At 38.2% G+C, this 27007-nt stretch overlaps 1 protein-coding gene across 1 annotated transcript in view; it reads right to left on the reverse strand.

Moving 5' to 3' along the window:
• Positions 1–27007, reverse strand: part of ADGRB3 (adhesion G protein-coupled receptor B3) — an 802318-nt gene that overhangs the window by 459301 nt on the left and 316010 nt on the right. The window contains exons 5-6 of the mRNA XM_065889244.1: positions 5376–5540; positions 4745–4909 (exon numbers count right to left, since the gene is read on the reverse strand). Of these exons, the coding sequence (XP_065745316.1) occupies positions 4745–4909; positions 5376–5540 (330 nt within the window). The remainder of the gene's footprint in view (positions 1–4744; positions 4910–5375; positions 5541–27007) is intronic.

Here is a 27007-nt window from a genome sequence, read left to right on the forward strand (position 1 = left end):
TATGGTGTGAGGGTGTGTTCTAACTTCACTGATTTACATTCAGCTGTCCAGCTTTCCTAAGACCACTTGCTGAAGAGATTGTCTTTTCTCCATTGTGTATTCTTGCCTCCTTCGTTGTAGATTAATTGACTGTATGTGTGCAGGTTTATTTCTGGACTCTCTATTCTGTTCCATTGATCCATATGTCTGTTTTTGTGCCAATACCATACTATTTTGATTATAGTAGCTTTGTAGTATTGTCTGACACCTGGACGGGTTATGCCTCCTGCTTTGTTCTTTTTCCTCAGGATTTCTTTGGCAAGTGTGGGTCTTTTACGGTCCCATATGAATTTTAGGATTATTTGTTCTAGTTCTGTGAAAAATGTCATGGGTAATTTGACAGGGATTGCATTAAATCTGTAGATTGCTTTGGGTAGTATGGCCATTTTACCAATATTAATTCTTCCAATCCAGGAGCATTGGATATCTTTCCATTTCTTTGAATCATCTTCAATTTCCTTTATTAATGTTTTATGGTTTTCAGCATATAAGTCACCTCCTTGGTCAGTTTTATTCCTAAGTATTTTTTTTTTTTGATGCGATTTTAAAAGGGATTCGTCCACTAAAGTCTGAGAAGCACAGCTTGGGCAATGTCAAGAGGCACTCAGAGAAGGCAGGAGCCCAAAGGAAGCAAGCATGGTGATGTTTTCTTCCTACTGAAGGAAAATTACTCAGAAACGAAATGAACGGCTCTCTTGGTCTTCAAAGAAGACATACTTCTGTTGGGGAGCAATCTTGCAGAGACAGTCACTCCAGAGGGGTGGGGGGCTGTTGAGAGCTTATAGTCGGCACATTACAGGGGGCCAAATTCCAACACAAATGCATCGCAATGTGCAAGACAAGTCTGAGCTCACAGCATCACTGCTGACTTCCCTTGGGATGAATAGCTACAGTTCAGTATCCCAATAATTGCTCCATCTCCGGTCTAAGTTGCTGTTACCATGCACATTTATGGTATGGAACCCTTACTTCAAAGTTTTTCTCAGAAAATTTAACCTGCAGGCTTCACTTACCACTTGCAGACAAAGCAATGGTGATTCCAAAAAGGACATTTTATGTATAAATTAAGTGTAATGTCTCCCTGTGAATGGCAGGTTCCAATTTAGCAACTAATGACTAAAGAGTCATACATCCTATAATTGGGCTCTGGAAAGAGCAAGCCCTTCCCTGGGAGCAGAGCAGGGAGGCCCTGGGAACCCTGGGCTAATGTAGGCCAATCACCAGTAACTCTGCTTTCTGAATGATATTAACCAGGGGAATATTGGGGGAAAAAACCAACCAAACGAAAGATTAAAAATAGTATTTTTTCACATTGTAGCAACATAACATAATTAGGGAAGCTATTAATTTTCTACTATTTTAACCCTCAAAGCCTTGGTGTACAATAAGATTGAGATCAATGAAATCATTATTTGGTGAGGTTGACCAATTTAAAAATTGGGCAACTTAATTATCTCCCTTGTAGCTATTTTATTCTTTAACTAGCAGTATTTTTAAAAAGTAATAATATAATTTTTTAACCCCTCTAATTATCTTTTCTGATGAAGGCAAGGGCATCATTGATGCCCTTGTTAATACTTTCATTTTATCTATTTACCAGGAATGAAATATCCTAATCTTGATGGGAAAACATTTTTTATTTTCCATTTTTAGTAGATGCCATAACAGCTTTTGATTAAACCCAGATGACTAATCATTATTTTTATTAATTATCCAGACAAAGATGTGCATATATTACATTTCTCCTTCCTGACAACTGAGGGTCTTTTGGAAAACTTGATTAATTTGTTTTGTATTCAAATTAAGTGAAGCATACAAATAAATACTAGTTTGTTTGCTTCCAGCAAGAGGAAGAAAAATTAAGAGAGAACTGTACTAAAAACAATACTAGAAAAAAACATTGTTTCCAAAGAGACATTTGTTCTGGCTTTATCACTGACAAAACGAGAAAAAATGCCTTAGCAACTGTTAAGATAATTTGAAAGTTTTCTCAATTTATATTGTCAATGTGTAAGTTTGGAGCAATCTAATGACAGAATGACAGGAAACCTATGCTCTAATCATAAAGGAATATATATTATTCCTTTATTAATATATATTATATATTAATATATATATATATTATATATATTTATATATATATATAATATATATATAATATATATATATAAATATATATATTATATATATTTATATTTATATAATATATATATATATAATATATATATATATAATATATATTATTCCTATATTAATATATATTATAGTTAATATATATTAACTACAGAGAAACAGTTGTGCGGAGTTGAAAAGCCAATATATAAATCAAGTCCACTGTGGAAAACCGAGTTATTTATAAATCCCGCTTTCTTGATAAAATATTCTGGGGATGACATGGCTGTGAATTGAAAAGTTAAAGAATAAATATTAAAAGTAAAAAACCTCCTTTATTTTGATAAAATTTCTATACTCTACAGAGGCAGAAAGCATTGTTGAAATTAATAGTCACATATAATTTTTAATGGATAATGTGATTTGTATGAAGGTGCAAGATTAGGATATATTTTCAAAAGCTTGGTACATATATTTATTTTTTTACCCCTGTATAAGCACTAATTTGTGAGTTGTTTAGCTGATTCAATAATTCATTTTAATTCAAAAATGTTATTTACATACTTGAGGGGATTTCAAATCATATTTTTGAAAAGAGAAAAATGAAAATGTTACAGTTAATAACAAAATTATATATATATTATATAGTCTAAAAAGTGTTTACAGCTTTATATGATAATTTTTCAATCTCCCTGAAAGCACAAAAGCCAGCGAATAAACCTAGCAAATAAGGTATAATATCTTTTTTGTAAATAGATATGTAAAATGTTTTCCAAACAGCAGGTGGCAATCTTTATAAAGCTGATTGCAAGCACCACCATCTTACCTCTATATATGCAGATAGAGGTCAGTTTTAAAGGGCCAGTTAAGAACCTTGGCACGCTCAGACTAGTTCAGATAACTTCAGATATTAAAAGGGTCTTATTTAGTCATGCCGACTGTTCCAGTGAAATTTCTCCCTGGGCAAAAGAAATGGTTTTTTTTTAATGCTTCTTAATTCTAATGCAGCACAGCAGAAATTTCATGATGCTAATCTGTATAGGTATCCTTCTAAACAGAGTCCTGCATGCTGGTTACTTCTTATCATTCTGGATTCATATGGCCTTAAGAATTAACAAAACTAATTTTAGATCTTTTTTAAGAACTAAGAAAATACTACTGATATACTGTTACCCTTAGAGTCCAGTTTCTGTTGCTATTAGTGTTGAACCATGAAAAGTCTTTAGAATTCTAAATATGGAGAAATAAAAAGTTTTGATCCCTGGATAGCTCTTAGAATTCCTTGGTTTTTCTAAATCCCAGCGGTCATGTTACATAGAAACAGAAATCCATAGTTTCCTGAACTGAAAAGGAATCTCAAACAGCTGAAGTCACCACACCCACTAGGACCAGATAGCCCAAGGATCTGTGAGCTTGCCCACAAGAGTTACTAGTGGCAACAAGGGCTCTAACTGGGTCTTCAAATTCTCTAAGTTCAGAACTTTATACCCAGCTATGAAGTTTTTAAATTCCATGCTATTAGCTTTTCCAGCATGTTTATAAAATTTTGCCTATGGTGTCATTCTAAAATCTGAATTTTCACTTATTTATTGAGTCTTGAGTGTGTCAATAGTATTTTATGAAATGTACACACACTTAGGAAGGAGTCTTTGCTCTAAATGAGCTTTTAAAATATATGACCTATAATATAATATGATTTATACTCTGGGCAATTTCTGACCTTCTCTTTCTTCTATGCTCATATGTAAAATCCTCCAATGTTGCAATACTTGCATTTTTTCACTATGAATTAAGGCGTGATGCTGTTATTTTAAAGTGAGTTCCTCACAGGAATTTCCTTTAACAGTGGGAATGGGGCAAGGGCTAGTAACTGGGGTGTCCAAGGCCACACATCAGGATGGATTAACAGCAGAATTTACAAGTTTCTGAGTTTCAACGTCGTCTCTTTACTTCCTTACCAATCTACCTCACACTGATGTCTCTATATTTCTAGTAAAATAATCTAAGGCAGGGGCTTCCCTGGTCGCGCAGTGGTTGAGAGTCCGCCTGCCGATGCAGGGGACATGGGTTCGTGCCCCGGTCTGGGAAGATCCCACATGCCGCGGAGCGGCTGGGCCCGTGAGCCATGGCCGCTGAGCCTGCGCGTCCGGAGCCTGTGACCCACAACGGGAGAGGTCACAACAGTGAGAGGCCCGCGTACCGCAAAATAAATAAATAAATAAAATAATAATCTAAGGCAACTTGTTTTGTGTTCTCAGTAAACAAACATTTCACAAAGAGAGTGAAAAAAAAACAGTACCCCAACCTAATTTCAAAAATGTCTAGCCTTGTTATTGTTCAGTATGCCTACTTTGGTGTTATTACACTTTTCAATGTCATTTTTCAGCAAGTGATTTAAAAATGTATAGAAGACACAGTCTATGACCCATAAACAGACAAAACGTCATACATTATGGAAGGGAGTAAATTGCCACTTATTATTAGCAATACTTCCATTGAGGAAATACGGGCTTTAACCAATGACAATGTTTTCAATCCTTTTTTTTCCCCAGGTACCAAAGTGTTTCCCTGGGGACGACCTGAGCTCACTCACCAGGACATCGCTGCTCGCTGCACCTTCTCACTTCCTCGCCTGTCCCTTCACACGGCTGCCCGGTCACCGCCACCCCCTGGCAGGTCCTCATTCGCCTCTCCCAGCCGCCGTCACAGGACTTGGAGCATCCGCTCCAATGGCCCCACTGATTCCACTGACCATTGGCTGAAAGAAATACGTCAAGGTCAGTGGCGGTCATCCAGTGCACACTGCTTTGGGGTTCGAAAATCTGAGGCCCAAGGCTGTCTGTTCAATTTTTATTAATCTACCACCATGAATAAAATGGACACACATATTTAACTTGCTGGTCAAATTTAGAGCATTGTGATGTCTGTAAGTTTGTCAGAAGCTGCAAATGGACATTGACCTTTACTTGTAAAGAACACGAGCTCCGTGCTGGACTCCATCAATTTAATCAAAATTTCATCTCATCTCATTAATTTCATCTAATTTAAGAATCTGTTGAATTTTGTTGCTTTATTCATGCAGTATACAGTAGGATGAGCTCTGGTACAACTGGCTTCATTGACTAGAAATGTTTAATTACCTGACGATGCCACGACCGTCTGGCACGATTCTGTCACATTATCTAAAGGGCAGTCATCCTTCGAAAGCAGTCATCAGGCCTCACCTGTGCACTCGGGGTTGTAGCACTCTCTGCTTTCTGCCCAGGGCCCTCTGCATTCAGAGCCCCCGTGGGCGGCTGCAGTACACTGCCGGCTCCTCTGCTGGGTCCCATTCGAGCAGGTCACGGAGCATCGGCTCCAGAAGCTCCACTCCTGCCACTGTCCATCAACTGCCAAAGCAGAAGCAGAGACAGTGTGAGGAGGTCTTCTAGGAGAGGAGGCTGTACACGGAGTACACTCATGCCTTTACTGCACTGTACAGATAATGCATTTTTTACAAATTGAAGTTCTGTGGTGGCCGGCCTGGAGCAAGCCTCCAGGTGTCATTTTCCAACAGCATTTGTTCACTTTGAGTTTTTGCATCACATTTTGGTAATTCTGGCAACAACTCGAACTTTTTCTTGCTTATTATATTTGTTACGGTGATCTGTGATCAGTGACCTTTGATGTTAATATTGTCATTGCCTTGGGGAACCAGACAGGGAACTTAAGAGAGAAATGCTGTGTGTGTTCTGACTGCCCCACCCATTGGCTGTTCTCCCATCTCTTTCCCTCTCCTCAGGCCTCCCTGACACAACAATAATGAAATGAGGCCAATTAATAACCGTACAATGGCTTCTAAGCGTTCATGGGAAATGAAGAGTCACGCGTCTCTCACTTTAAATCAAAAGCCAGAAATGGTTAAGCTTTAGTGAGGAAGGCATGTTGAAAGCTGAGATAGCCCAAAAGCTGGGTTTCTGTGCCAAACAGGTAGCCAAGTTGTGAAAGCAAAGGACAAGTTCCTGAAGGAAATTAAAAGCGCTGCTCCAGTGAACACACGAATGAAGAAAGTGAAACAGCGTTATTGCTAATATGAAGAAAATGTAGTGATAAGATAATTCATGAAGGTGACTACTCTAAACAACAGATTTTCAGTGCAGACAAAACAGCCTTCTATTGGAAAAAGACACCACCTATAGGACTTTCATAGCTAGAGAGAAGTCAATGCCTGGCTTCAAAGGACAGGCTGACTCTCCTTTTAGGGGTTAATGCAACTGGTGACTTTAAGTTGAAGCCAATGTTCATTTATCATCTGAAAATCCAAGGGCCTTTAAAATTATGCTGAATCTCCTTTGCCTCTGCTTTATAAATGGAACAACAAAGAAGCAGGCATGACGCACATCTGTGTACAACATGGTTTACTCAATATTTTAATCTCTCTGCTGAGACCTACTGCTCAGAAAAAAAAGATGCCTTTCAAAATACAACTGTTCATCAACAATGTACCTGGTCCCCCAAGAGCGCTGATGGAGATGGGCAATGAGATTAATGTTGTTTTTCATGCCTGCTAGTCATTTTGACTTTCAAGTCTTATTAAGAAATACATTTTGGGGCTTCCCTGGTGGCGCAGTGGTTGAGAGTCCGCCTGCCGATGCAGGGGACGAGGGTTCGTGCCCTGGTCTGGGAAGATCCCACATGCCGCGGAGCGGCTGTGCCCGTGAGCCATGGCCGCTGAGCCTGCGCGTCCGGAGCCTGTGCTCCGCAGCGGGAGAGGCCACAACAATGAGAGGCCCGCGTACCGAATACATTTTGTAAGACTATAGCCACCATAGATAGTGATTCCTCTGATGGACCTGGAAAAAGTCAATAGTAAACCTTCTGGAAAGGATTCAGCATTCTAGGTGTCATTAAGAACATTCATGATTCGTGGGAAGAGGTCCAAATAGCAACATTAACAGAAATTTAGAAGAAACTGATTCCAGCCCTCATGGATGACTTTGATGGGATTAATACTTCAGTGAAGGAAGTGACTGCAGATGTGGTGGATATAGCAAGAAAACTAGAATTAGAAGTGAAGCTTGGGGAACCCTTTTTAATATCATGTAACAATCTACATGGGAAGAGAATTTGAAAAAGAATAGATACACATATATGCATAACTGAATCACTTTGTTGTACACCTGAAACTAACACAACATTGTTAATCAACTATACTCCAATACAAAATACAAAGTTAAAAAATAAGTAAAAATAAAAGTAAGGGAACATCGGGACTTCCCTGGCGATCCAGTGGGTAAGACTCCGTGCTCCCAGTGCAGGAGGCTGGGGTTCAATCCCTGATTGGGGAACTAGATCCTGCATGCATGCCACAACTAAGAGTTCACATGCCACAACTAAAGATCCCGCATGCCAAAACTAAGACCCGTTACAGCCTAAATAAATAAATAATTAAAAAAAATAGCATAAAAGAAAAAATAAAGGAACATGAAAAAAAAAAAAAAAACAAGTGGAGCCTGAAAATGTGACTGGATTGCTGCAATCTCATGACAAAACTTGAATGGATGAGGAGTTGCTTCTTATGGACGAGCAGAGAAAGTGGATTCTTGAGATGGAATCTACTGTTGGGGAAGATGCTGTGAAGACTGTTGAAATGACAGCAAAGGATTTAGAATATGACAAAAACTTAGTTGATAAAGCAGCACACACATTTGAGAGGACTGACTCCAATTTTGAAAGTAGTTCTGCTATGGGTAAAATGCTATCAAACAGCACTGCATGCTACAGAGAAATCGTTCATGAAAGAAAGAGTCAGTCCGTGTGGGAAACGTCACTGTGGTCTTATTTTAGAAACTGCCCCAGCTGCCCCAACCTTCAGCAGCCATCACTCTGATCAGCAAGCAGCCACCAGCATGGAAGAAAACGCTCCACCAGCAAAAAGATTACAACTTGCTGAAGACTCAGATGATGGTTAGCATGCTTTAGCAATAACATATTTTAAAGTTAAGGTTTGTACGTTGTATGAAAGACACAAAGCTATTGCACTCTTAAGAGACTACAGTCTAATGCAAACAGAATTTTTCTATGTACTGAGGAACCGAAAATTGGTGTGACTCACTTTACTGTGATATTCACTTTATTGAGGTGATCTGGAACTGAACCTGTGATATCTCTGAGGTGCCTGTACAAGGTAAAACTAACCTTGAAGATGAGTCCCGACCAAGAGACTCTAAATGAATGCAGTTAGATTTGATTAACCCCCAAACAACTATTACCTGATTCTGCACTTCTATTTACTTTATGTGTCTGGTATCTCTTTTTATTGACCACTCAACAAGCCAAGACCTTGATCTTGGAGATGGGTACAGCGAGCAATTAATACAATAAATAAGGACCAGTAACTCACAGAGCTCACATTTTAGAAAAGGAACCCCTAGAATGAGTTAACTAATTAATTCCATGCTAAATAAATTAATTCTATAGCGTTGCTGCAAAGGATGATTTCAAGACACTGTGAGATAAGAGTTTACAGAGCCTGGGGAGTCTTCCTGGACAAAGTGAGGTTTCAAGTATGCTTGAACGATAATAGGAAATCCCTAGGGAAAGGACATGTTCCCTGAAGATACACAAAGATCCTGGGCAGGACTGAATGGAGGGCATTGTGAACAGCATCCAGAGAGTCAGGTGAATAACTACACAGAGGAGTTTGGGAAGAAGATAGAGGTCAGATTTTGCAAACTTTTGGTCAACTGTGTTATGGATTTTGCCTAGTTTTCACAGATCATTAAGAAGCCGTTGGAAAAAAGAAGAAAACCAAGAAAAAGAAGAAAAGAAAAACGAAGCCTTTGAAGAATTTCAGTAGGATCCTCTGATCATATCTAGTGCAGGGTAGAGAAGGAATCCCAGGAGACTGTGAGAAGGGATTGAGCTGGGATGAGAAGAAGGTACCAATGGACCAATGGTGCATCCTGGGGAGATCAGGGCCACACGGGAAGGACCATGAATGGAGAGAGGACCAAAACGACATCCAGGTGTCTGGTGACCAGAATGGAATATAGATGGTTGAATTTGTCTTTGGAAGTTCAAATTGAGATGCATTTATTTATTCACTCATTCGAATGACTGTTAAGAACCTCTTAGTCATCAGACTCTGTGGTAGGTGTTAACAAGAAATACAAGAATTTGAATTCAAACCTTAAAAATAGGATAACAGTAAAAGAAGTACTCTACACATACAAATAAGTAAATGAAAAATTAAGAGCAATACATCTTAAGAGAGCACTGAAGACTTTCAGAGAACAGATCACACCTACTTGGGGGGTAGTTATGATTTGGATAATTTAGACAAAGGAGACAGCATTCATGAAGGTATAATCCCACAGGCCACAAACTACAAGGGAGCAAAGGAATCAGGCAAAAATATTTACCTAATTTAGAAGGCATAAACTAGCATATAAGTGTTATAAATGCACTAGGATATAACTCTCTACTTTTTCCAATATCATTCCATGGCTCTTGGTCGATTTCATTACAGTGAAGGAGAGTTCACCATAAATCCAAAGTTCCAACATAAACTAATGCTGCTGTGAAAACCCACCTAAACAAGAAAGCCTGGCAGAATAGGAGTGAGTACTTTCAACCTAATTTCAGGTCTTGCTGGTAGCTGTTAAAAAGAAGTCTGCTTAATATGTGTCTAGCGATACTTAATAAACATTTTGTGAGATGAAAAATCACAAAATGCCAATTTAATCATCCCATTCATGTAATTTTAGCATCTCACTTTATTAAAAATATCTGACACAATCTTATTGGCTATGTAATCCATTTGCCAGACTAAAAAGTCTAGTGAATCAAGAGGGTGATATAAACTATCCATTTCCTCTCTATGTTGGCCTTGAAGATGAATGTGTTTTTCATTTCAGAATTTTGCTTTTCAAAGTTAATACTTATTAAGTTTGCTTTCAAGAAGAATGGTAAAAAAATAAACATTCATGCCTGCAGCATATGTACCATCTATTTGGCAAAAGAATATACAGGTATTCAAATTTTTGAGAACATTCAGAAAGCAACACATAAACAAAAATGAATTAAGGGATGCCAATCTGTTTAGTGCTCAGTGAGTAGAATAAAAGAATATCTCTTTTCCTTAAGAATTCTGGTTTGAGGTAAATTTTTAGCTTTTTTTTTTTTTTTTTTTTAATGAATGTAATAGCTACAAACTCACTGCAAAGAACAGAGGATTAGTGTCTCTGGCTAGGAAGATGTGCATGTGGTAATGACTGAGTCAGAGGTGGAATCAGAGAAGATAATTGGTCAGGGGGCTGTATTATGGACGAGGAATGAGGAAAGACCTTGCCTAAGAGAGATTAGGAAAAATATTTGTGAAGTGTTTTGCTCAGAAGGCTTTTTTGAAAGAAGACTTTGCATCACCATTGTTAAAATTTTTCTAACATTTTAAATCCATACATTTGTAATATTAGTTCAGTCCTTTCTGCCAAAGTACATATTTTCTGTTTTGGCTAAAGTGCAAGAATGAGTTAAATTAGACATTTGAGGGAACTTTTGAGGTTCAACACCACCATAAACATCAACAAAATATATATTTTAGATATGAACAGTTTTGTTTATAAATCAGTTACAGAAATAAATAACAATGAAATTGAAGATGTATCAAGTGGATGTGTTTGACGTTTTATTTTACACTGAGAACTAGAAGTTTCTTTTCCTGAACATTCACTGCACCAGTATGAAAGAATGGACTTGACAAAGTAACTGATTGGATACTTTTAAAAAAGAGCAAAAACCCAATATTCCTTTAGTGTGTTATAGAGTGTGGTAAGGCAAAGTTGCATTTCCACTGTGAAAATGGAAAATTGAGAGGTTAGAAAGAGAGGGGTATGTGAATTTAATTTAAAAGATTAGACAACTGACTTATATGTACATGAAAGAGATTTTTTAGTGCCAAATGTGGAACGTTGCTTTATTTTAGGTTTTTTGTTTGTTTCTCATCCTAGAATTTAAAAATAAAATCATTAATTATGTTCTGGCAGAGAGGGATAAATTAGGAGTTTGAGATTAATATATATACACTAATATATATATATAACAGGTAAACAACAAGGACCTACTGTATAGCACCGGGAACTATACTCAATATCTTGTAATAACCTACAAGGGAAAATAATCTGAAAAAAAAAGATATATATGCATATATAATTGAATCACTTTGCTGTACACCTGAAACTAACACAACACTGTAAACCAACTATATGTCAATAAAAAAATTAAAATAAAAAACAATATCGCTGAAATCACCTAAACCAAAAAAAATAAAAAAAGATCTTTCAGGAAATGGTAGTGTCATTTTACTGAATGGGAAAAAGTAGAGGTGTTTGAGAGGTGGAAATTAAGAGTTCTGTTATGGGCATTTAAGCATTTTCTAGTCTGATGTATGCATTATACTTCAGGGATTAAATGTTGAGATATTTTAAAATAAAAACCAATTATCATATGATACACCTAAGATTTCTATTTCATAACCTCTTGTCTAGGTACCACACAAGACATGAAGAGACTTTTTTCTTTATCTCTGATGCTTAACTGGGATCCAGAGTGGTGCCAAAGATGCTTCTCCTTCAGCTGCGTTCAGGTTTGCTCTCCACCTGGGTGAGTATGGAGGCAAGAGACCACCAAGGCCCTCCCCACCCTACCACCCACCCAGATACGTCTGCCTTCCACACTTACAGGGAGAACCCCCAGACTCACTGTAAAACCACAAGCTTGAAAACACCTCAAAGCTTTCTTTCTAGAACTGTGTTCCTACTGAAGGCTAATTAGCACCTTGTCATCTTGTCAGAAAAGTGTTCCCGATGATTTGGGGAAATGTAAACATTCCCAAACTGGCTCCTCTGTACTCCTTACATCTCTGTAAAGATGCACAGAGCATCCGCACTGTGACCGGTCTTGTTCTGTTAGACTCAGGGGAAACTGTGCTGGTAAGGACCCACCAAGCTCTGCTCTCTGGGAACGTGTAGTCTGAGGGGCTTTGGTGGAGATAGATGATGATAAACAAGTAAACAAATGAGTGAACAAGAGAGTCACAGCTGGAAGTGTCCTGAAAGCAGTGTGACCACAGGAGAGCTTAGTCCCCAACACTGAAAGAAGCCAGAAACATAAGGCTCTGTGGAAGGCTCTACCCAAATGAGGTCTTGAGGTCTAGAAAGCTTTGTGTATTCAGGGACAGAGACAAGCCTGGGGCTCGTGGGGCTCATGAAGAGGGGGACGCGGCAGGAGGTGGGTTTGGAGGGTGAGCAGAAGTCCGATCCTGGAGGGCCTGGCAGGCATGGGGCCAACAAGGTGAGGCACCACAAGAGGACTTTAAAGTAGGGAAGAGATGTGACATTTTAACCCTTCATTTTGCGGTTGTGTGTAGATTGGATTGCACAGAGACAAGAATGGGTATGAGAGACGTTGGGGACTAGAGTGTAGGCCAGACATGGGTAAACGGTAGCACCTTTTACTGAACTGGGTTAGAGTAGTTTTCAAACAGGTCCGCGGGTACATAGTCCTGAAATAAGAATGTCTATTTGGAACGTGTTGAATTTGTGATGCTGTTATAGACCTAATGCAGGGAGTCTTACTCTGAATAGACTTTGTTTAAAGCTGTATCTCCCAAATGTATTTAAAAATAAATCCTCCCTCCCCTCTTTCCCTTTTTTTTTCCTTTTCATGGGACACCATTCGGTAAACATTGCATTAGAGGACATAATTTCTTCCATGATAGGCAGACAGGTTAAGAATCAGACCTGTCCTAGGCTTTTTACTTTCTTTTCATTTCCATCATAAGCATTTGCATTTGGATTTTTCCAGTGCTATTTTTCAATTTAAAAACTCCAAATGCCTATTTCTTAACGAACCATCCCACAAAGGGTGACTAAGAATAGAGAATGCGAGGCTGTATTTTGAAGCTGGGAGGATGCTGAGATCAGCCAGTCCTACCTTCACGTAATGTGCTTCCTTATACAACAGTGTCACTCTGGGGACACAATTTTTTTTTACAGCAATGTGGTACATGACCAGACTTTCTGGACCCAGAAGAATTAAAATTGCAATGGGTAAAACATTAGATTCCTGGGGTTTTCTGTGTTAAAGAAACTTCCTTCTGCAATTGTGTTCACCAGGAAGAAAATCCTGTCTCCGATGTGCAGGGAACAAATCCTATGATACATTTTATCATATTTTATTATTTTTTTAAAAAATTTATAGTTGATTTACAATGTTGTGTTAATTTCTGCTGTATAACAAAGTGATTCAGTTATACACACACACACACACACACACACACACACACACATATATATATATATATATATATATATATATATTTGTTTCTACATTCTTTTCCATTCTTCTTTATCCAAGGATATTGAATATAGTTCCCTGTGACTTTCATACATTTTAATGAAAATACTATGTTTCAGTCTATTTTCTCATCTTGACCAATAACTGGCGACACTATAGTATAGGTTGGATAACAATAACCACAAGGTAAAGTCATGAATACTTTGAACACTAAAACCATCATTTCAACAACTGTTCTGGGTTGATTGCTGATGACTGATGAAGTTACCTGTAGGGAGGAATCGGGGGAGAAGAGTTCTAGCCCCTTTGAGGCTATCTGATTTAGGCTATCTGATTTGGCTCTGGTTTTTACTGAATTGGGAGTTACCCAGGGAAAGGGAAAGACTCCTTTGGAATACAAGACTGAAATGCAGAAGAGCCATATGCTGAAGAGCAAAAACCTATGTTTCCTATTTGCCATTTTAAAATAAATGACAAAAGAGGAAAATCAAAATGAAATATCATGTTTAAAAATTAGAATTAAGAATAGAGGCAATTTATCGTGATAAGGGCTAAGAAGGATTAAAAAAAAAGGTTGGTAAATAAATTAAGACAAAGTTTAAATGAGAAAAATATCACATAGTAAAAGAGAGAAAGCCAGGATTAAGAAAGAGACAATTTTTTAAAACTCTCATAAGCTAAGTACTGAAAGATCACCAGAATAATGCTGAAAATCTGAAATGACACAAAATGAATACAATTGCCACATAATAGACTAGAAGGTTAAGATGATGAAATGCAAATTTTAATTAAAGACCAGGTTAACGAGCCAGCATTTGTGTTTTAAATTATAACCTCCTCATGTTGAGACAATCAGGGACCTCTGAACCAGGGTAGGGCAAAGGCTCAGGATGTTTCCTCTCTGTCCTCACAGGAACGCTCCCTGAAGAGGGACTGTGGGGAGGTCACCCTCTCACAAATGCTGAAGGACCAAAATACTAGAACCACAGGAGACCAAAGCCTCTTGCTCTAGGTAACAGATGTTAGGTTCCAGCTGTGTTCCTCAGGACCTATTGTTGGGTGGTTCTTTCCTTCTCCTTAGAGTTTATGAGTCTGAAAATATATCTGGAAATTACAACCTAATGGGATCTGTCTGGAACGGTTCTGGATTCTCAGGAATGAATTTCTCAAATGCAGGACTGCTCGGCCCCACAGACTGAAATGGGCCCTTATGCAGCTACTTCTCCCTAGAACAATCCTAGCCAAAGAATCCCTTTGAGTGTCTGATAAAGGCTATCCATAAGAAATAAAGCTCAAAAACTATCATAATATCCTGAGTTTACTTCACCAAATCCCTTGCTTTTAAAGTAATATTCCCATATAAATCATGATCCTTGACTTTATATTGTTTTGTAGTTTTCAAGATTCTTCCACCTAATTTTAATCACATAACATTCCTATGATATAGAAAGGTAATGAATACCAGCTCTATTTTAAAAATGAAAGAAGTGAGGAATAGAAAAGAGGAAGAAGTTGCCCAAGTAAATATTTAAAATTAAGGATTGGAAAGTAAATACTAAGTAAATAAATAAATAAATAAAATTAAGGATTGGGACTAAACCTTAATCCATGTCTTGTGAACTCCAGACCACTGAATCATATAATTATATTCATTTATACATAGCCCCATATATAAATGAAAACTTGTCAATAGTTCTTTATTTCAGTCTTCAATCTGTTACTCACTTATTTATCCCTACCTATCCTCTATATTACTTGTACTCTACTTCATAAATATATATCAGAAAGAGAATTGTCAAAACTGAAACAAAGAGGGCCAAACTTAATTCATTGGTTCTTCCAGTCTTCAGCTACTGACAGAGGGAAAAATAATTATTACTATGAAGTAAAATACTACGAAGAAAATTACCATAGAGCTTGAGGCTTTGAACTAAGAACTTAAGCTTTCATTTTCCCAAAATAATTTAATTTTGGAAAAGACAATATCAATTTTATTTTGCAGATATACATTATATAATTTTAATGGAGGGCCTACCTAGAAAATGCAAACATTCCATATGTCTGTCAGTTTTCTCCAGCTGAATATTAATCAAAATCATTTAAAACAGAAGCATCTAAAGTGATCAAATCACCCTAGAGGAGGAATCACCACCAAGGTGACACCCAGGTTCAGGTCTGACACTTAGCCAGACCTCAGTACTGTTGGCTGCTTCCTTGGTGTCACAGCGAGGCTGTGTTATCCCCTGTTGGACCTAAAATCATCAGAAAACACATTAATAACCAGACAAGGTCACTCTGAGACTGTGATAAAAATGAGGTAAAACAAGGTCACTTCATAGACAAAGACAAGGTCCCCGTGGAACCCACAATATTCCAAACATTCTCCTCTCTCAGCTAAGATGAGGGACTCACTTCTTCACCAACTGCATCTGGTCTTCCCTCGTTCTAGATAATTTACTAAGATACCCAATCATAGCATTGTCCCCCTTCCCTGACACCATCAAATATGGAGCAAAGCCCCACTTTTTTAAACCTTCTGTGAAATCACCCAACACAAGCCCAAACCCTTGATAAGTCTTTCCTAACACCCCCTTACTAAGATGCCCTGCAATTCCCTATGTTGATTTCCCCTCACTGCCAAGAGTAACAAACCCAACTTGTTCAACTACAAGTGTCATCCTGATGGACTCTCACTGGAGACACTGACATGATAATAATACTAGTATTAGAGAGTGTTTCCTAGTTTGCTACCTACCATGGTCTTCTCATGAAGAGGTTATTACTATATTGTCCTCATTGTACAGCTGAAGAAACTAAGGATCAGAGGGTCAACATAGATATGAAAAGATGATATCTAAATTTAAATATGTGTTCTCTTGCAAAAGTCCAAGATCTTTCCCCTATAACACATTAATATATTATTAAGTAGGCACAGAAAATGTCCTAGAAAAATTTGGATGAGTATTAAAAATTCGTACATGTCAAGAAAATCCAATCAATAGTCATCTATTGCATACCACCAGGTACAAAGATGCATGGAGAGATAAACAGGAAATAAAAGAGCATTTCCTTGTCCTCAACTTGATGCTCAATTACTGACTGCCATGAAAATTCAGAGAAAACAGAAAACATAGGTTGGACTGCCAGAAGTTCTGAGTTTGGTGATAAGAGAAACATACCCCAAAGACCCCTGAATACACACATACATACACACATCCTTCCATAGTACCACACGTAATTATTACTACAGATGAGAAGACGAGAAAAACGAAGTCACATCACGTTTATGAGTGAGTGAATGAATCGCAGTGAAATCCTTTCCTTGCTCTGTATACCTCTGGCCCACCTCCCCCCAACCAACACCAATCACTGTTCTCAGACACAGTATACAAGTTGGTAACTAGTAACCCAAACTAGGAAATATCAGATCAGATCTACCCTTTCCTTCCTTTCATCTCTCCTTATATGGATCTCAGGTAAGTGGTTTACTTTCATCGCTAAAGAAGTTGGACATTGACTAAGGAAAGTATCAGATAAAAATAGGATGCCATCGCAGGCTTCCGGGAAGATGGTGGAAGAGTAAGATGCGCAGATCACCTTCCTCCCCACAGATACACCAGAAATACATCTACACGTGGAACAACTCCTGCAGAACACTTACTGAACGCTGGCAGAAGACCTCAGACCTCCCCAAAGGCAAGAAACTCCCCACGTACCTGGGTAGTGAAAAGAAAAAAGAAAGAACAGAGACAAAAGAATAGGGACGGGACCTGCACCAGTGAGAGGGAGCCATGAAGGAGGAAAGGTTTCCACACACTAGGAAACTCCTTCGCAGGAGGAGACGGTGGGTGGCGGAGGTGGGGGAGCTTCAGAGCTACGGAGGAGAGCGGAGCCACAGGGGTGCAGAGGGCAAAGCGGGGAGATTCCCGCACAGAGGATCGGTGCCTACCAGCACTCACCAACCCGAGAGGTTTGTCTGCTCACCCGCTGGGGCAAGTGGGGCTGGGAGCTGAGGCTCGGGCTTCAGTTGGAGCACAGGCAGACGACTGGGGTTGGCAGCATGAACACAGCCTGCAGGGGGTTAGTGCACCATGGCTGGCCGGGAGGGAGTCCGGGAAAAAGTCTGGACCTGCCGAAGAGGCAAGTGACTTTTTCTTCCCTCTTTGTTTCCTGGTGCGCGAGGAGAAGGGATTAAGAGCACTGCTTAAAGGAGCTCCAGAGATGGGCACGAGCCGCGGCTAAAAGCGCGGACCCCAGAGACGTGCATGAGATGTTAAGGCTGCTGCTGCCGCCACCAAGAAGCCTGTGTGCGAGCACAAGTCACTATCCACACCTTCCCTCCCGGGAGCCTGTGCAGCCCGCCACTGCCAGGTTCCTGGGATCCAGGGACAACTTCCCCGGGAGAACGCACTGGGCTCCTCAGGCTGGTGCAACGTTACGCTTCCCTCTGCTGCCTCAGGCCCGCCCCGAACTCTGTGCCCCTCCCTTCCCCCCGGCCTGAGTGAGCCGGAGCCCCGATATCAGTGGCTCCTTTAACCCCGTCCTGTCTGAGAAAAGAACAGATGCGCTCCGGCGACCTACACACAGAGGTGGGGCCAAATCCAAAGCTGAACCCCAGGAGCTGTGCGAACAAAGAAGAGAAAGGGAAATCTCTCCCAGCAGCCTCAGAAGCAGCGGATTAAAGCTCCACAATCAATTTGATGTACCCTGCATCTGTGGAATACATGAATAGACAAGAAATCATCCCAAATTAAGGAGGGGGACTTTGAGAGCAAGATTTATGATTTTTTCCCCCTTTTCCTCTTTTTGTGAGTGTGTATGTGTATGCTTCCGTGTGAGATTTTGTCTGTATAGCTTTGTTTCCACCATTTTTCCCAGGGTTCTATCTGTCCATTATTTTTTTTGTTTGTTTTTAATTTTTTTTCTTAATAATTATTTTTTATTTTAATAACTTTATTATATTTTATCTTTATTTTACTTTATCTTCTTTCTTTCTTTTTTCTTTTCTTCCCTCCTCCCTTCCTTCCTCCCTCCCTCCCTCTCTCCTTTCTTTCTTTCCTTCTTCCTTTCTTTCTTTCTTTCTACTTCTACTAATTATTTCTTTCTACTTTTTCTCCCTTTTATTCTGAGCCCTGTGGATGAAAGGCTATTGGTGCTGCAGCCAGGAGTCAGTGCTGTGCCTTTGAGATGGGAGAGCCAACTTCAGGACACTGGTCCACAAGAGACCTTCCAGCTCCACATAATACCAAATGGCGAAAATCTCCCAGAGATCTCCATCTCAACACCAGCACCCAGCTTCACTCAAAGACCAGCAAGCTACAGTGCTGAACATCCTATGCCAAACAAATGGCAAGACAGGAACACAACCCCACCCATTAGCAGAGACGCTGCCTAAAATCATAATAAGTCCACAGACACCCAAAGCACAACACCAGACATTGACCTGCCCACCAGAAAGACAAGATCCAGCCTCATCCACCAAAACATAGGCACTAGTCCCCTGCACCAGGAACCCTACAAAACCCACTGAACCAACCTTAGTCACTGGGGACAGACACCAAAAACAATGGGAACTACGAACCTGCAGCCTGCAAAAACGGGACCCCAAACACAGTAAGATAAGCAAAATGAGAAGACAGAAAAACACACAGCAGATGAAGAAGCAAGATTAAAAACCCACCAGACTTAACAAATGAAGAGGAAATAGGCAGTCTGCCTGAAAAAGAATTCAGAATAATGATAGTAAAGATGATCCAAAATCTTGGAATTAGAATAGACAAAATGCAAGAAACATTTAACAAGGACCTAGAAGAAATAAAGAGGAAACAAACAACGATGAACAACACAATAAATAAAATTTAAAATACTCTAGATGGGATCAGTAGAAGAATAACTGAGGCAGAAGAATGGATAAGTGACCTGGAAGATAAAATAGTGGAAATAACAACTGCAGAGCAGTATAATGAAAAAAAATGAAAAGAAGTGAGGACAGTCTCAGAGACCTCTGGGACAGCATTAAACACACCAACATTCGAATTATAGGGGTTCCAGAAGAAGAAGAGAAAAAGAAAGGGATTGAGAAAATATTTGAAGAGATTATAGTTGAAAACTTCCCTAATATGGGAAAGGAAATACTTAATCAAGTCCAGGAAGCACAGAGAGTTCTATACAGGATAAATCCAAGGAAAAATACACCAAGACACATATTAATCAAACTGTCAAAAATTAAATACAAAGAAAACATATTAAAAGCAGCAAGGGAAAAACAACAAATAACACACAAGGGAGTCACCATAAGGTTAACAGCTGATCTTTCAGCAGAATCTCTGCAACCCAGAGGGGACTGGCAGAACATATTTAATGTGATGAGGGAGAAAAACCTGTAACCAAGATTACTCTACCCAGCAAGGATCTCATTCAGATTTGATGGAGAAATTAAAATCTTTACAGACAAACAAAAGCTGAGAGAGTTCAGCACCACCAAACCAGCTTTACAACAACTGCTAAAGGAACGTCTCTAGGCAAGAAACACAAGAAAAGGAAAAGACCTACAATAACGAACCCAAAAAATTAAGAAAATGGGAATAGGAACATACATATCGATAATTACCTTAAATATAAATGGACTAAATGCTCCCACCAAAAAACACGGATTGGCTGAATGGATACAAAAACAAGACCCATATATTTGCTGTCTACAAGGGACCCATTTCAGACCTAGAGACACATACAGACTGAAAGTAAGGGGATGGAAAAAGATATTTCATGCAAATGGAAACTAAAAGAAAGCTGGAGTAGCAATTCTCATATCAGACAAAATAGACTTTAAAATAAAGACTATTAGAAGAGACAAAGAAGGACACTACATAATGATCAAGGGATCGATCCAAGAAGAAGATATAACAATTGTAAATATTTATGCACCCAACATAGGAGCACTTCAATACATAAGGCAAATATTAACAGCCATAAAAGGGGAAATCGACAGTAACACATTCATAGTAGGGGATTTTAACACCCCACTTTCACCAATGGACAGACCATCCAAAATGAAAATAAATAAGGAAACACAAGCTTTAAATGATACATTAAACAAGATGGACTTAATTGATATTTATAGGACACTCCATCCAAAAACAACAGAATACACATTTTTCTCAAGTGCTCATGGAACATTCTCCAGGATAGATCATATCTTAGGTCACAAATCAAGCCTTGGTAAATTTAAGAAAACTGAAATTGTATCAAGTATCTTTTCCGACCACAATGCTATGAGACTAGATATCAATTACAGGAAAAGATCTGTAAAAAATACAAACACATGGAGGCTAAACAATACACTATGTAATAACGAAGTGATCACTGAAGAAATCAAAGAGGAAAACAAAAAATATCTAGAAACAAATGACAATGGAGACACGACGACCCAAAATCTATGGGATGCAGCAAAAGAAGTTCTAAGGGGGAAGTTTATAGCAATACAATCCTACTTTAAGAAACAGGAAACATCTCGAATAAACAACCTAACCTTGCACCTCAAGCAATTAGAGAAAGAAGAACCAAAAAAAACCAAAGATAGCAGAAGTAAAGAAATCATAAAAATCAGATCAGAAATAAATGAAAAAGAAATGAAGGAAACAATAGCAAAGATCAATAAAACTAAAGGATGGTTCTTTGAGAAGATATACAAAATTGATAAACCATTAGCCTGACTCATCAAGAAAAAAAGGAAGAAGGCTCAAGTCAATAGAATTAGAATTGAAAAAGAAGTAACAACCGACACTGCAGAAATACAAAAGATCATGAGAGATTACTACAAGCAACTCTATGCCAATGAAATGGACAACCTGGAAGAAATGGACAAATTCTTAGAAATGCAGAACCTGCCAAGACTGAATCAGGAAGAAATAGAAAATATGAGCAGACCAATCACAAGCAGTGAAATTGAAACTGTGATTAAAAATCTTCCAACAAACAAAAGCCCAGGACCAGACCGCTTCACAGGCGAATTCTATCAAACATTTAGAGAAGAGCTAACACCTACCCTTCTCAAACTCTTCCAAAATATAGCAGAAGGAGGAACACTCCCAAACACATTCTACGAGGCCACCATCACCTTAATACCAAAACCAGACAAGGATGTCACAAAGAAAGAAAACTACAGGCCAATATCACTGATGAACATAGATGCAAAAATCCTCAACAAAATATTAGCAAACAGAATCCAACAGCAAATTAAACGGATCATACACCATGACCAAGTGGGGTTTACTCCAGGAATGCAAGGATTCTTCAATATATGCAAATCAATCAACATGATACACCATATTAAAAAATTGAAGGAGAAAAACCATATGATCATCTCAATAGATGCAGAGAAAGCTTTCGACAAAATTCAACACCCATTTAGGATATAAACCCTGCAGAAAGTAGGCATAGAGGGAACTTTCCTCAACATTATAAAGGCCGTATATGACAAACCCACAGCCAACATCGTCCTCAATGGTGAAAAACTGAAAGCATTTCCACTAAGATCAGGAACAAGACAAGGTTGCCCACTCTCACCACTCTTATTCAACATAGTTTTGGAAGTTTTATCCACAGCAATCAGAGAAGAAAAAGCAATCACAGGAAGCCAAATCAGAAAAGAAGAAGTAAATCTGTCACTGTTTGCAGATGACATGATACTCTACATAGAGAATCCTAAAGATGCTACCAGAAAACTACTATAGATAATCAATGAATTTTGTAAAGTATCAGGACACAAAATTAACACACAGAAATCTCTTGCACTCCTGTACACTAATGATGAAAAACCTGAAAGTGAAATCAAGAAAACACTCCCATTTACCACTGCAACAAAAAGAATAAAATATCTAGAAATAAACCTACCTAAGGAGACAAAAGACCTGTATGCAGAAAATTATAAGACACTGATGAAAGAAATTAAAGATGATACAAATAGATGGAGAGATATACCATGTTCTTGGATTGGAAGAATCAGCATTGTGAAAATGAGTCTACTACCCAAAGCAATCTACAGATTCAATGCAATCCCTATCAAACTACCACTGGCATTTTTCACAGAACTAGAACAAAAAAATTTCAGAATTTGTATGGAAACACAAAAGAACCCTAATAGGCAAAGCAATCTTGAGACCGAAAAACGGACCTGGAGGAATCAGGCTCCCTGACTTCAGACTATACTACAAAGCTACAGTAATCAAGACATTATGGTACTGGCACAAAAACAGCAAGATAGATCAATGGAACAGGATAGAAAGCTCAGAGATAAACCCACGCACATATGGTCACCTTATCTTTGATAAAGGAGGCCGGGATGTACAGTGGAGAAAGGACAGCCTCTTCAATAAGTGGTGCTGGGAAAACTGGACAGGTACATGTAAAAGTATGAGATTAGAACACTCCCTAACACCATACACAAAAATAAGCTCAAAATGGATTAAAGACCTAAATGTAAGGCCAGAAACTATAAAACTCTTAGAGGAAAACATAGGCAGAACACTCTATGAAATAAATCACAGCAAGATCCTTTTTGACCCACCTCCTGGAGAAATGGAAATAAAAACAAAAATACACAAATGGGATCTAGTGAAACTTCAAAGCTTTTGCACAGCAAAGGAAACCATAAACAAGACCAAAAGACAACCCTCAGAATAGAAAAAAAATATTTGCAAATGAAGCAACTGACAAAGGATTAATCTCCAAAATTTATATGCAGCTCAATAACCAAAAAACAAACAACCCAATCCAAAAATGGGCAGAAGACCTAAATAGACATTTCTCCAAAGAAGATATACAGATTGCCAACAAACGTGTGAAAGGATGCTCAACATCATTAATCATTAGAGAAATGCAAATCAAAACTACAATGAGATATCATCTCACACCAGTCAGAATGGCCATCATCAAAAAATCTAGAAACAATAAATGCTGGAGCGGGTGCGGAGAAAAAGGAACCTCTTGCACTGCTGGTGGGAATGTAAATTGATACAGCCACTGTGGAGAACAGTATGGAGGCTCCTTAAAAAACTACAAATAGAACTACCATATGACCCAGCAATCCCACTACTGAGCATATATCCTGAGAAAACCATAACTCAAAAAGAGTCATGTACCAAAATGTTCATTGCAGCTCTATTTACAATAGCCCGGAGATGCAAACAACCTAAGTCTCCATCATCAGATGAATGGATAAAGAAGATATGGCACATATATACAATGGAATATTACTCAGCCATAAAAAGAAATGAAATTGAGCTATTTGTAATGAGGTGGATAGACCTAGAGTCTGTCATACAGAGTGAAGTAAGTCAGAAGGAGAAAGACAAATACCATATGCTAACACATATATATGGAATTTAAGAAAACTAAAATGGCATGAACAACCTGGGGGTAAGACAGGAATAAAGACACAGACCTACTAGAGAATGGACTTGAGGATATGGGGAGGGGGAAGGGTAAGCTGTGACAAAGCGAGAGAGAGGCATGGACATATATACACTACCAAATGTAAGGTAGATAGCTAGGGGGAAGCAGCCGCATAGCCCAGGGAGATCAGCTCAGTGCTTTGTGACCGCCTGGAGGGGTGGGATAGGGAGGGTGGGAGGGAGGGAGACACAAGAGGGAAGAGATATGGGACCATATGTATATGTATAACTGATTCACTTTGTTATAAAGCAGAAACTAACACACCATTGTAAAGCAATTATACTCCAATAAAGATGTAAGAAAAAATAATTGGATGCCATCTACTTAGCAGTAGACATCAGAATTTGCATAAATAGAACCATTTCATTATTTGATGTGAGCAATATTCATCATCCCTACACAGTATCCACTTCATTATGGGGGTGATATGTGCTTCCTAAAAGCAGGAAGCTGGGACGCTGCTCTAACATGATTCCACACTAAAACGTCAGTGCCCATGACCACAACCTCCATGGTCAAATCTTGCAAAGGTGGTGAGCAGAGACCCAGTTTGTTGTTTTGAATGTTTCCTCTGCTCTCTTCTGTTCTTCACTTCTCAATCAGCCTAACCAAAGAAAACCAAGTGTGGGTCTTGGCCCACTTCTTCATCACTGACACTTTTCCCATTAAAGGTTTTCCCTTAAGAGGTTGCCTTAGGGATCTCAGGTAGGATGGCTACAAGAAAAGGAGGTTGAAACCACTTAATATTCAAATTACCATCTCTCATTGAGACTAGAGTGTTTGTATATGTTTTTCAGAATTGCATTCAATTTTTCACATGCTTATTTCTAAATCCTCAGAAGATATTACAAATTTCTTGAGATCAAGGACTATATATTCTTCTCAGTAGTGTCTTACATCTAGTTGATACTTAATAATGTTTTATATTCAGTGAAGGTGCCTGAGATTAGCTATAAGAAATTAGTTCTAATTCTTCTAATATCTAGGAAGAATTTGAAATATTTGTACCAAACATATCTTATATAATTTAAAAACATAATGCCAAAATGTTGAGCAGAGTATAAAAATATATATCTTTTGAATCATAGCTATAATAATTCCCTTTCAGGTAGTAAGGAAATTGGGATAAAATATGGTAAGAATTTTATCCTTTATGATGTAACTAAATCCAAGAATGGAAATAACAGAAGTCAGAAACAACACATTTTTAAGTATTCAAGATAGATCCATAATGCTCACTTTATGAGAAAATATGAGCTAGGCCAGATTTACAATTAGTATAATCATAACTCCCCAAAATTAAAGACCTAACAAAAGAAAGCCAACCAAATTTAAGGGTCTTAGAGTGACTCCAGTGATGGTATAATACAGGTAAAACACACATGGTTACTACTTGAGTGATAAAGCAAAAACTACATCAACTTAGAAAAATGAGTTTTCTTATCTAAATTGTAACAACTCAGCATCTCTATGTACTCATCCAAGATTTTTCCTGCTAGAGAAAATTCATGGAAAGTGGACTATGAAAAACCTGGTTGATAACATTTTACTGATCAGTGCCATTTTATCTTTGTACTTATGGAGATCAACTGAGGTAAAAGAATTAATTAGAAACTAATATATTAAAAGAGAGTCTATAGTTAGCTATAATTTTTTATTTCCCAGTGTTATCTATTTTTTCACACTCCACAGAAAAATAAGAGTGAGCTCTGACTCCCCATAAATATCACAGCTCAGCAGTTAAAAAAAATTCTAAAATTTGTATAAATTTACTCAAATCTTTGGAAAAAAGGCAGAACATAAATATATATGTGTGTGTCTGTGTGCCTATTTGTATGTTTACAGAGAGATAGAAATAAGACAGATCATAAATAGATTTGCTGGGAGTGATTTGCAAATAAGGAATCATGATTATTGACTCCCCAATATTCATAATACCTGAATACTGAATCATATGAGTTTATTCACTATTTGTAGAATTCATAACATTCTAAAAGTGATGATATTACTCAATACAACTACTACATATCTACATGTATATTCCTAAGTGTAGCAAACCAGTAAAAGAGAACAATTAAGCTTGTTAGATGACTGTTGCTTCTCTACATTTTTGGATGTTTTTCAGTCTTCAGATATTTTAGATTCTTAAAATTTCCAGAAGAACTTTGAATTACTGCCTTATAATATAGGATATTAACTTGGGGAATTTAGAGGGCAAATGGGACTCAGTGTGAGTTGAATAATGTGCCTGGAGCTCACTACTGGCATCCCAGCTCTGTTGCTTGCATGTAGAACATGTGACTGCATGGACAGGTGAGAAACTCTCCCAAAGAGAAGATGATGCTTATTTATAATGGTCCCATTGTCATTTTTGTTAGCCTCTGCCATTTGCCACTCCTGTCTGTGTCTTCCTCTAGAAGTGCCTTTGCTTTTCCTGGGGAGATTCTATCATTTGTTTGTTTTTATTTTCTCTCATAAATTGCAAGCCCCTTCAAGGTGGAGATCAGTCTTTTTCATTTTGTAGGTATCTGTTTTATGTGTGAATGTTTCAGCAACCTAAATAATAGCATTACAAAGACTTCTCTCTGGAGTAATGGGTGGAATTAGCAAAGTCAGGTAAAACAGAATTGAAATACTTTGAAGGAAAAAAAAATTAAATAACATAAATACACTCTAAGAACAGACTATACAGTCTTCATAATCACATAAAGACTGTATGTCATTTAGGATCTAACCATTTTATGCATCTAGCAGTGAATCTAGAAAGTCTGATTTCCTAGCAAATGTCTATCATGCTCGCACGTGGTCAAGGGTGCATCCCACTCCTTAGCTGAGTGAGTGTGAGAGAATAACATCAGAAGGATTGCCTCCACACTGGTCTCTCTAGTTACAATGTGGATGCAACAGTCAATTCAGGTCTTTGGGATGGCTTATAATTTTTCCAGGAGGGAAATCCAAGTAGAGATAAAATCTTAGTGGGAATCATTAATATACCTATTTATAGAAATCCAATAAAGGTGAGCATTCATTGGTACTTAGTCAAGGAAATATTATACACAATTACATA

This window comes from Phocoena phocoena, chromosome 12 (genome assembly GCF_963924675.1).
Source record: "Phocoena phocoena chromosome 12, mPhoPho1.1, whole genome shotgun sequence".
NCBI classification, from domain to species: Eukaryota; Metazoa; Chordata; class Mammalia; order Artiodactyla; family Phocoenidae; genus Phocoena; species Phocoena phocoena.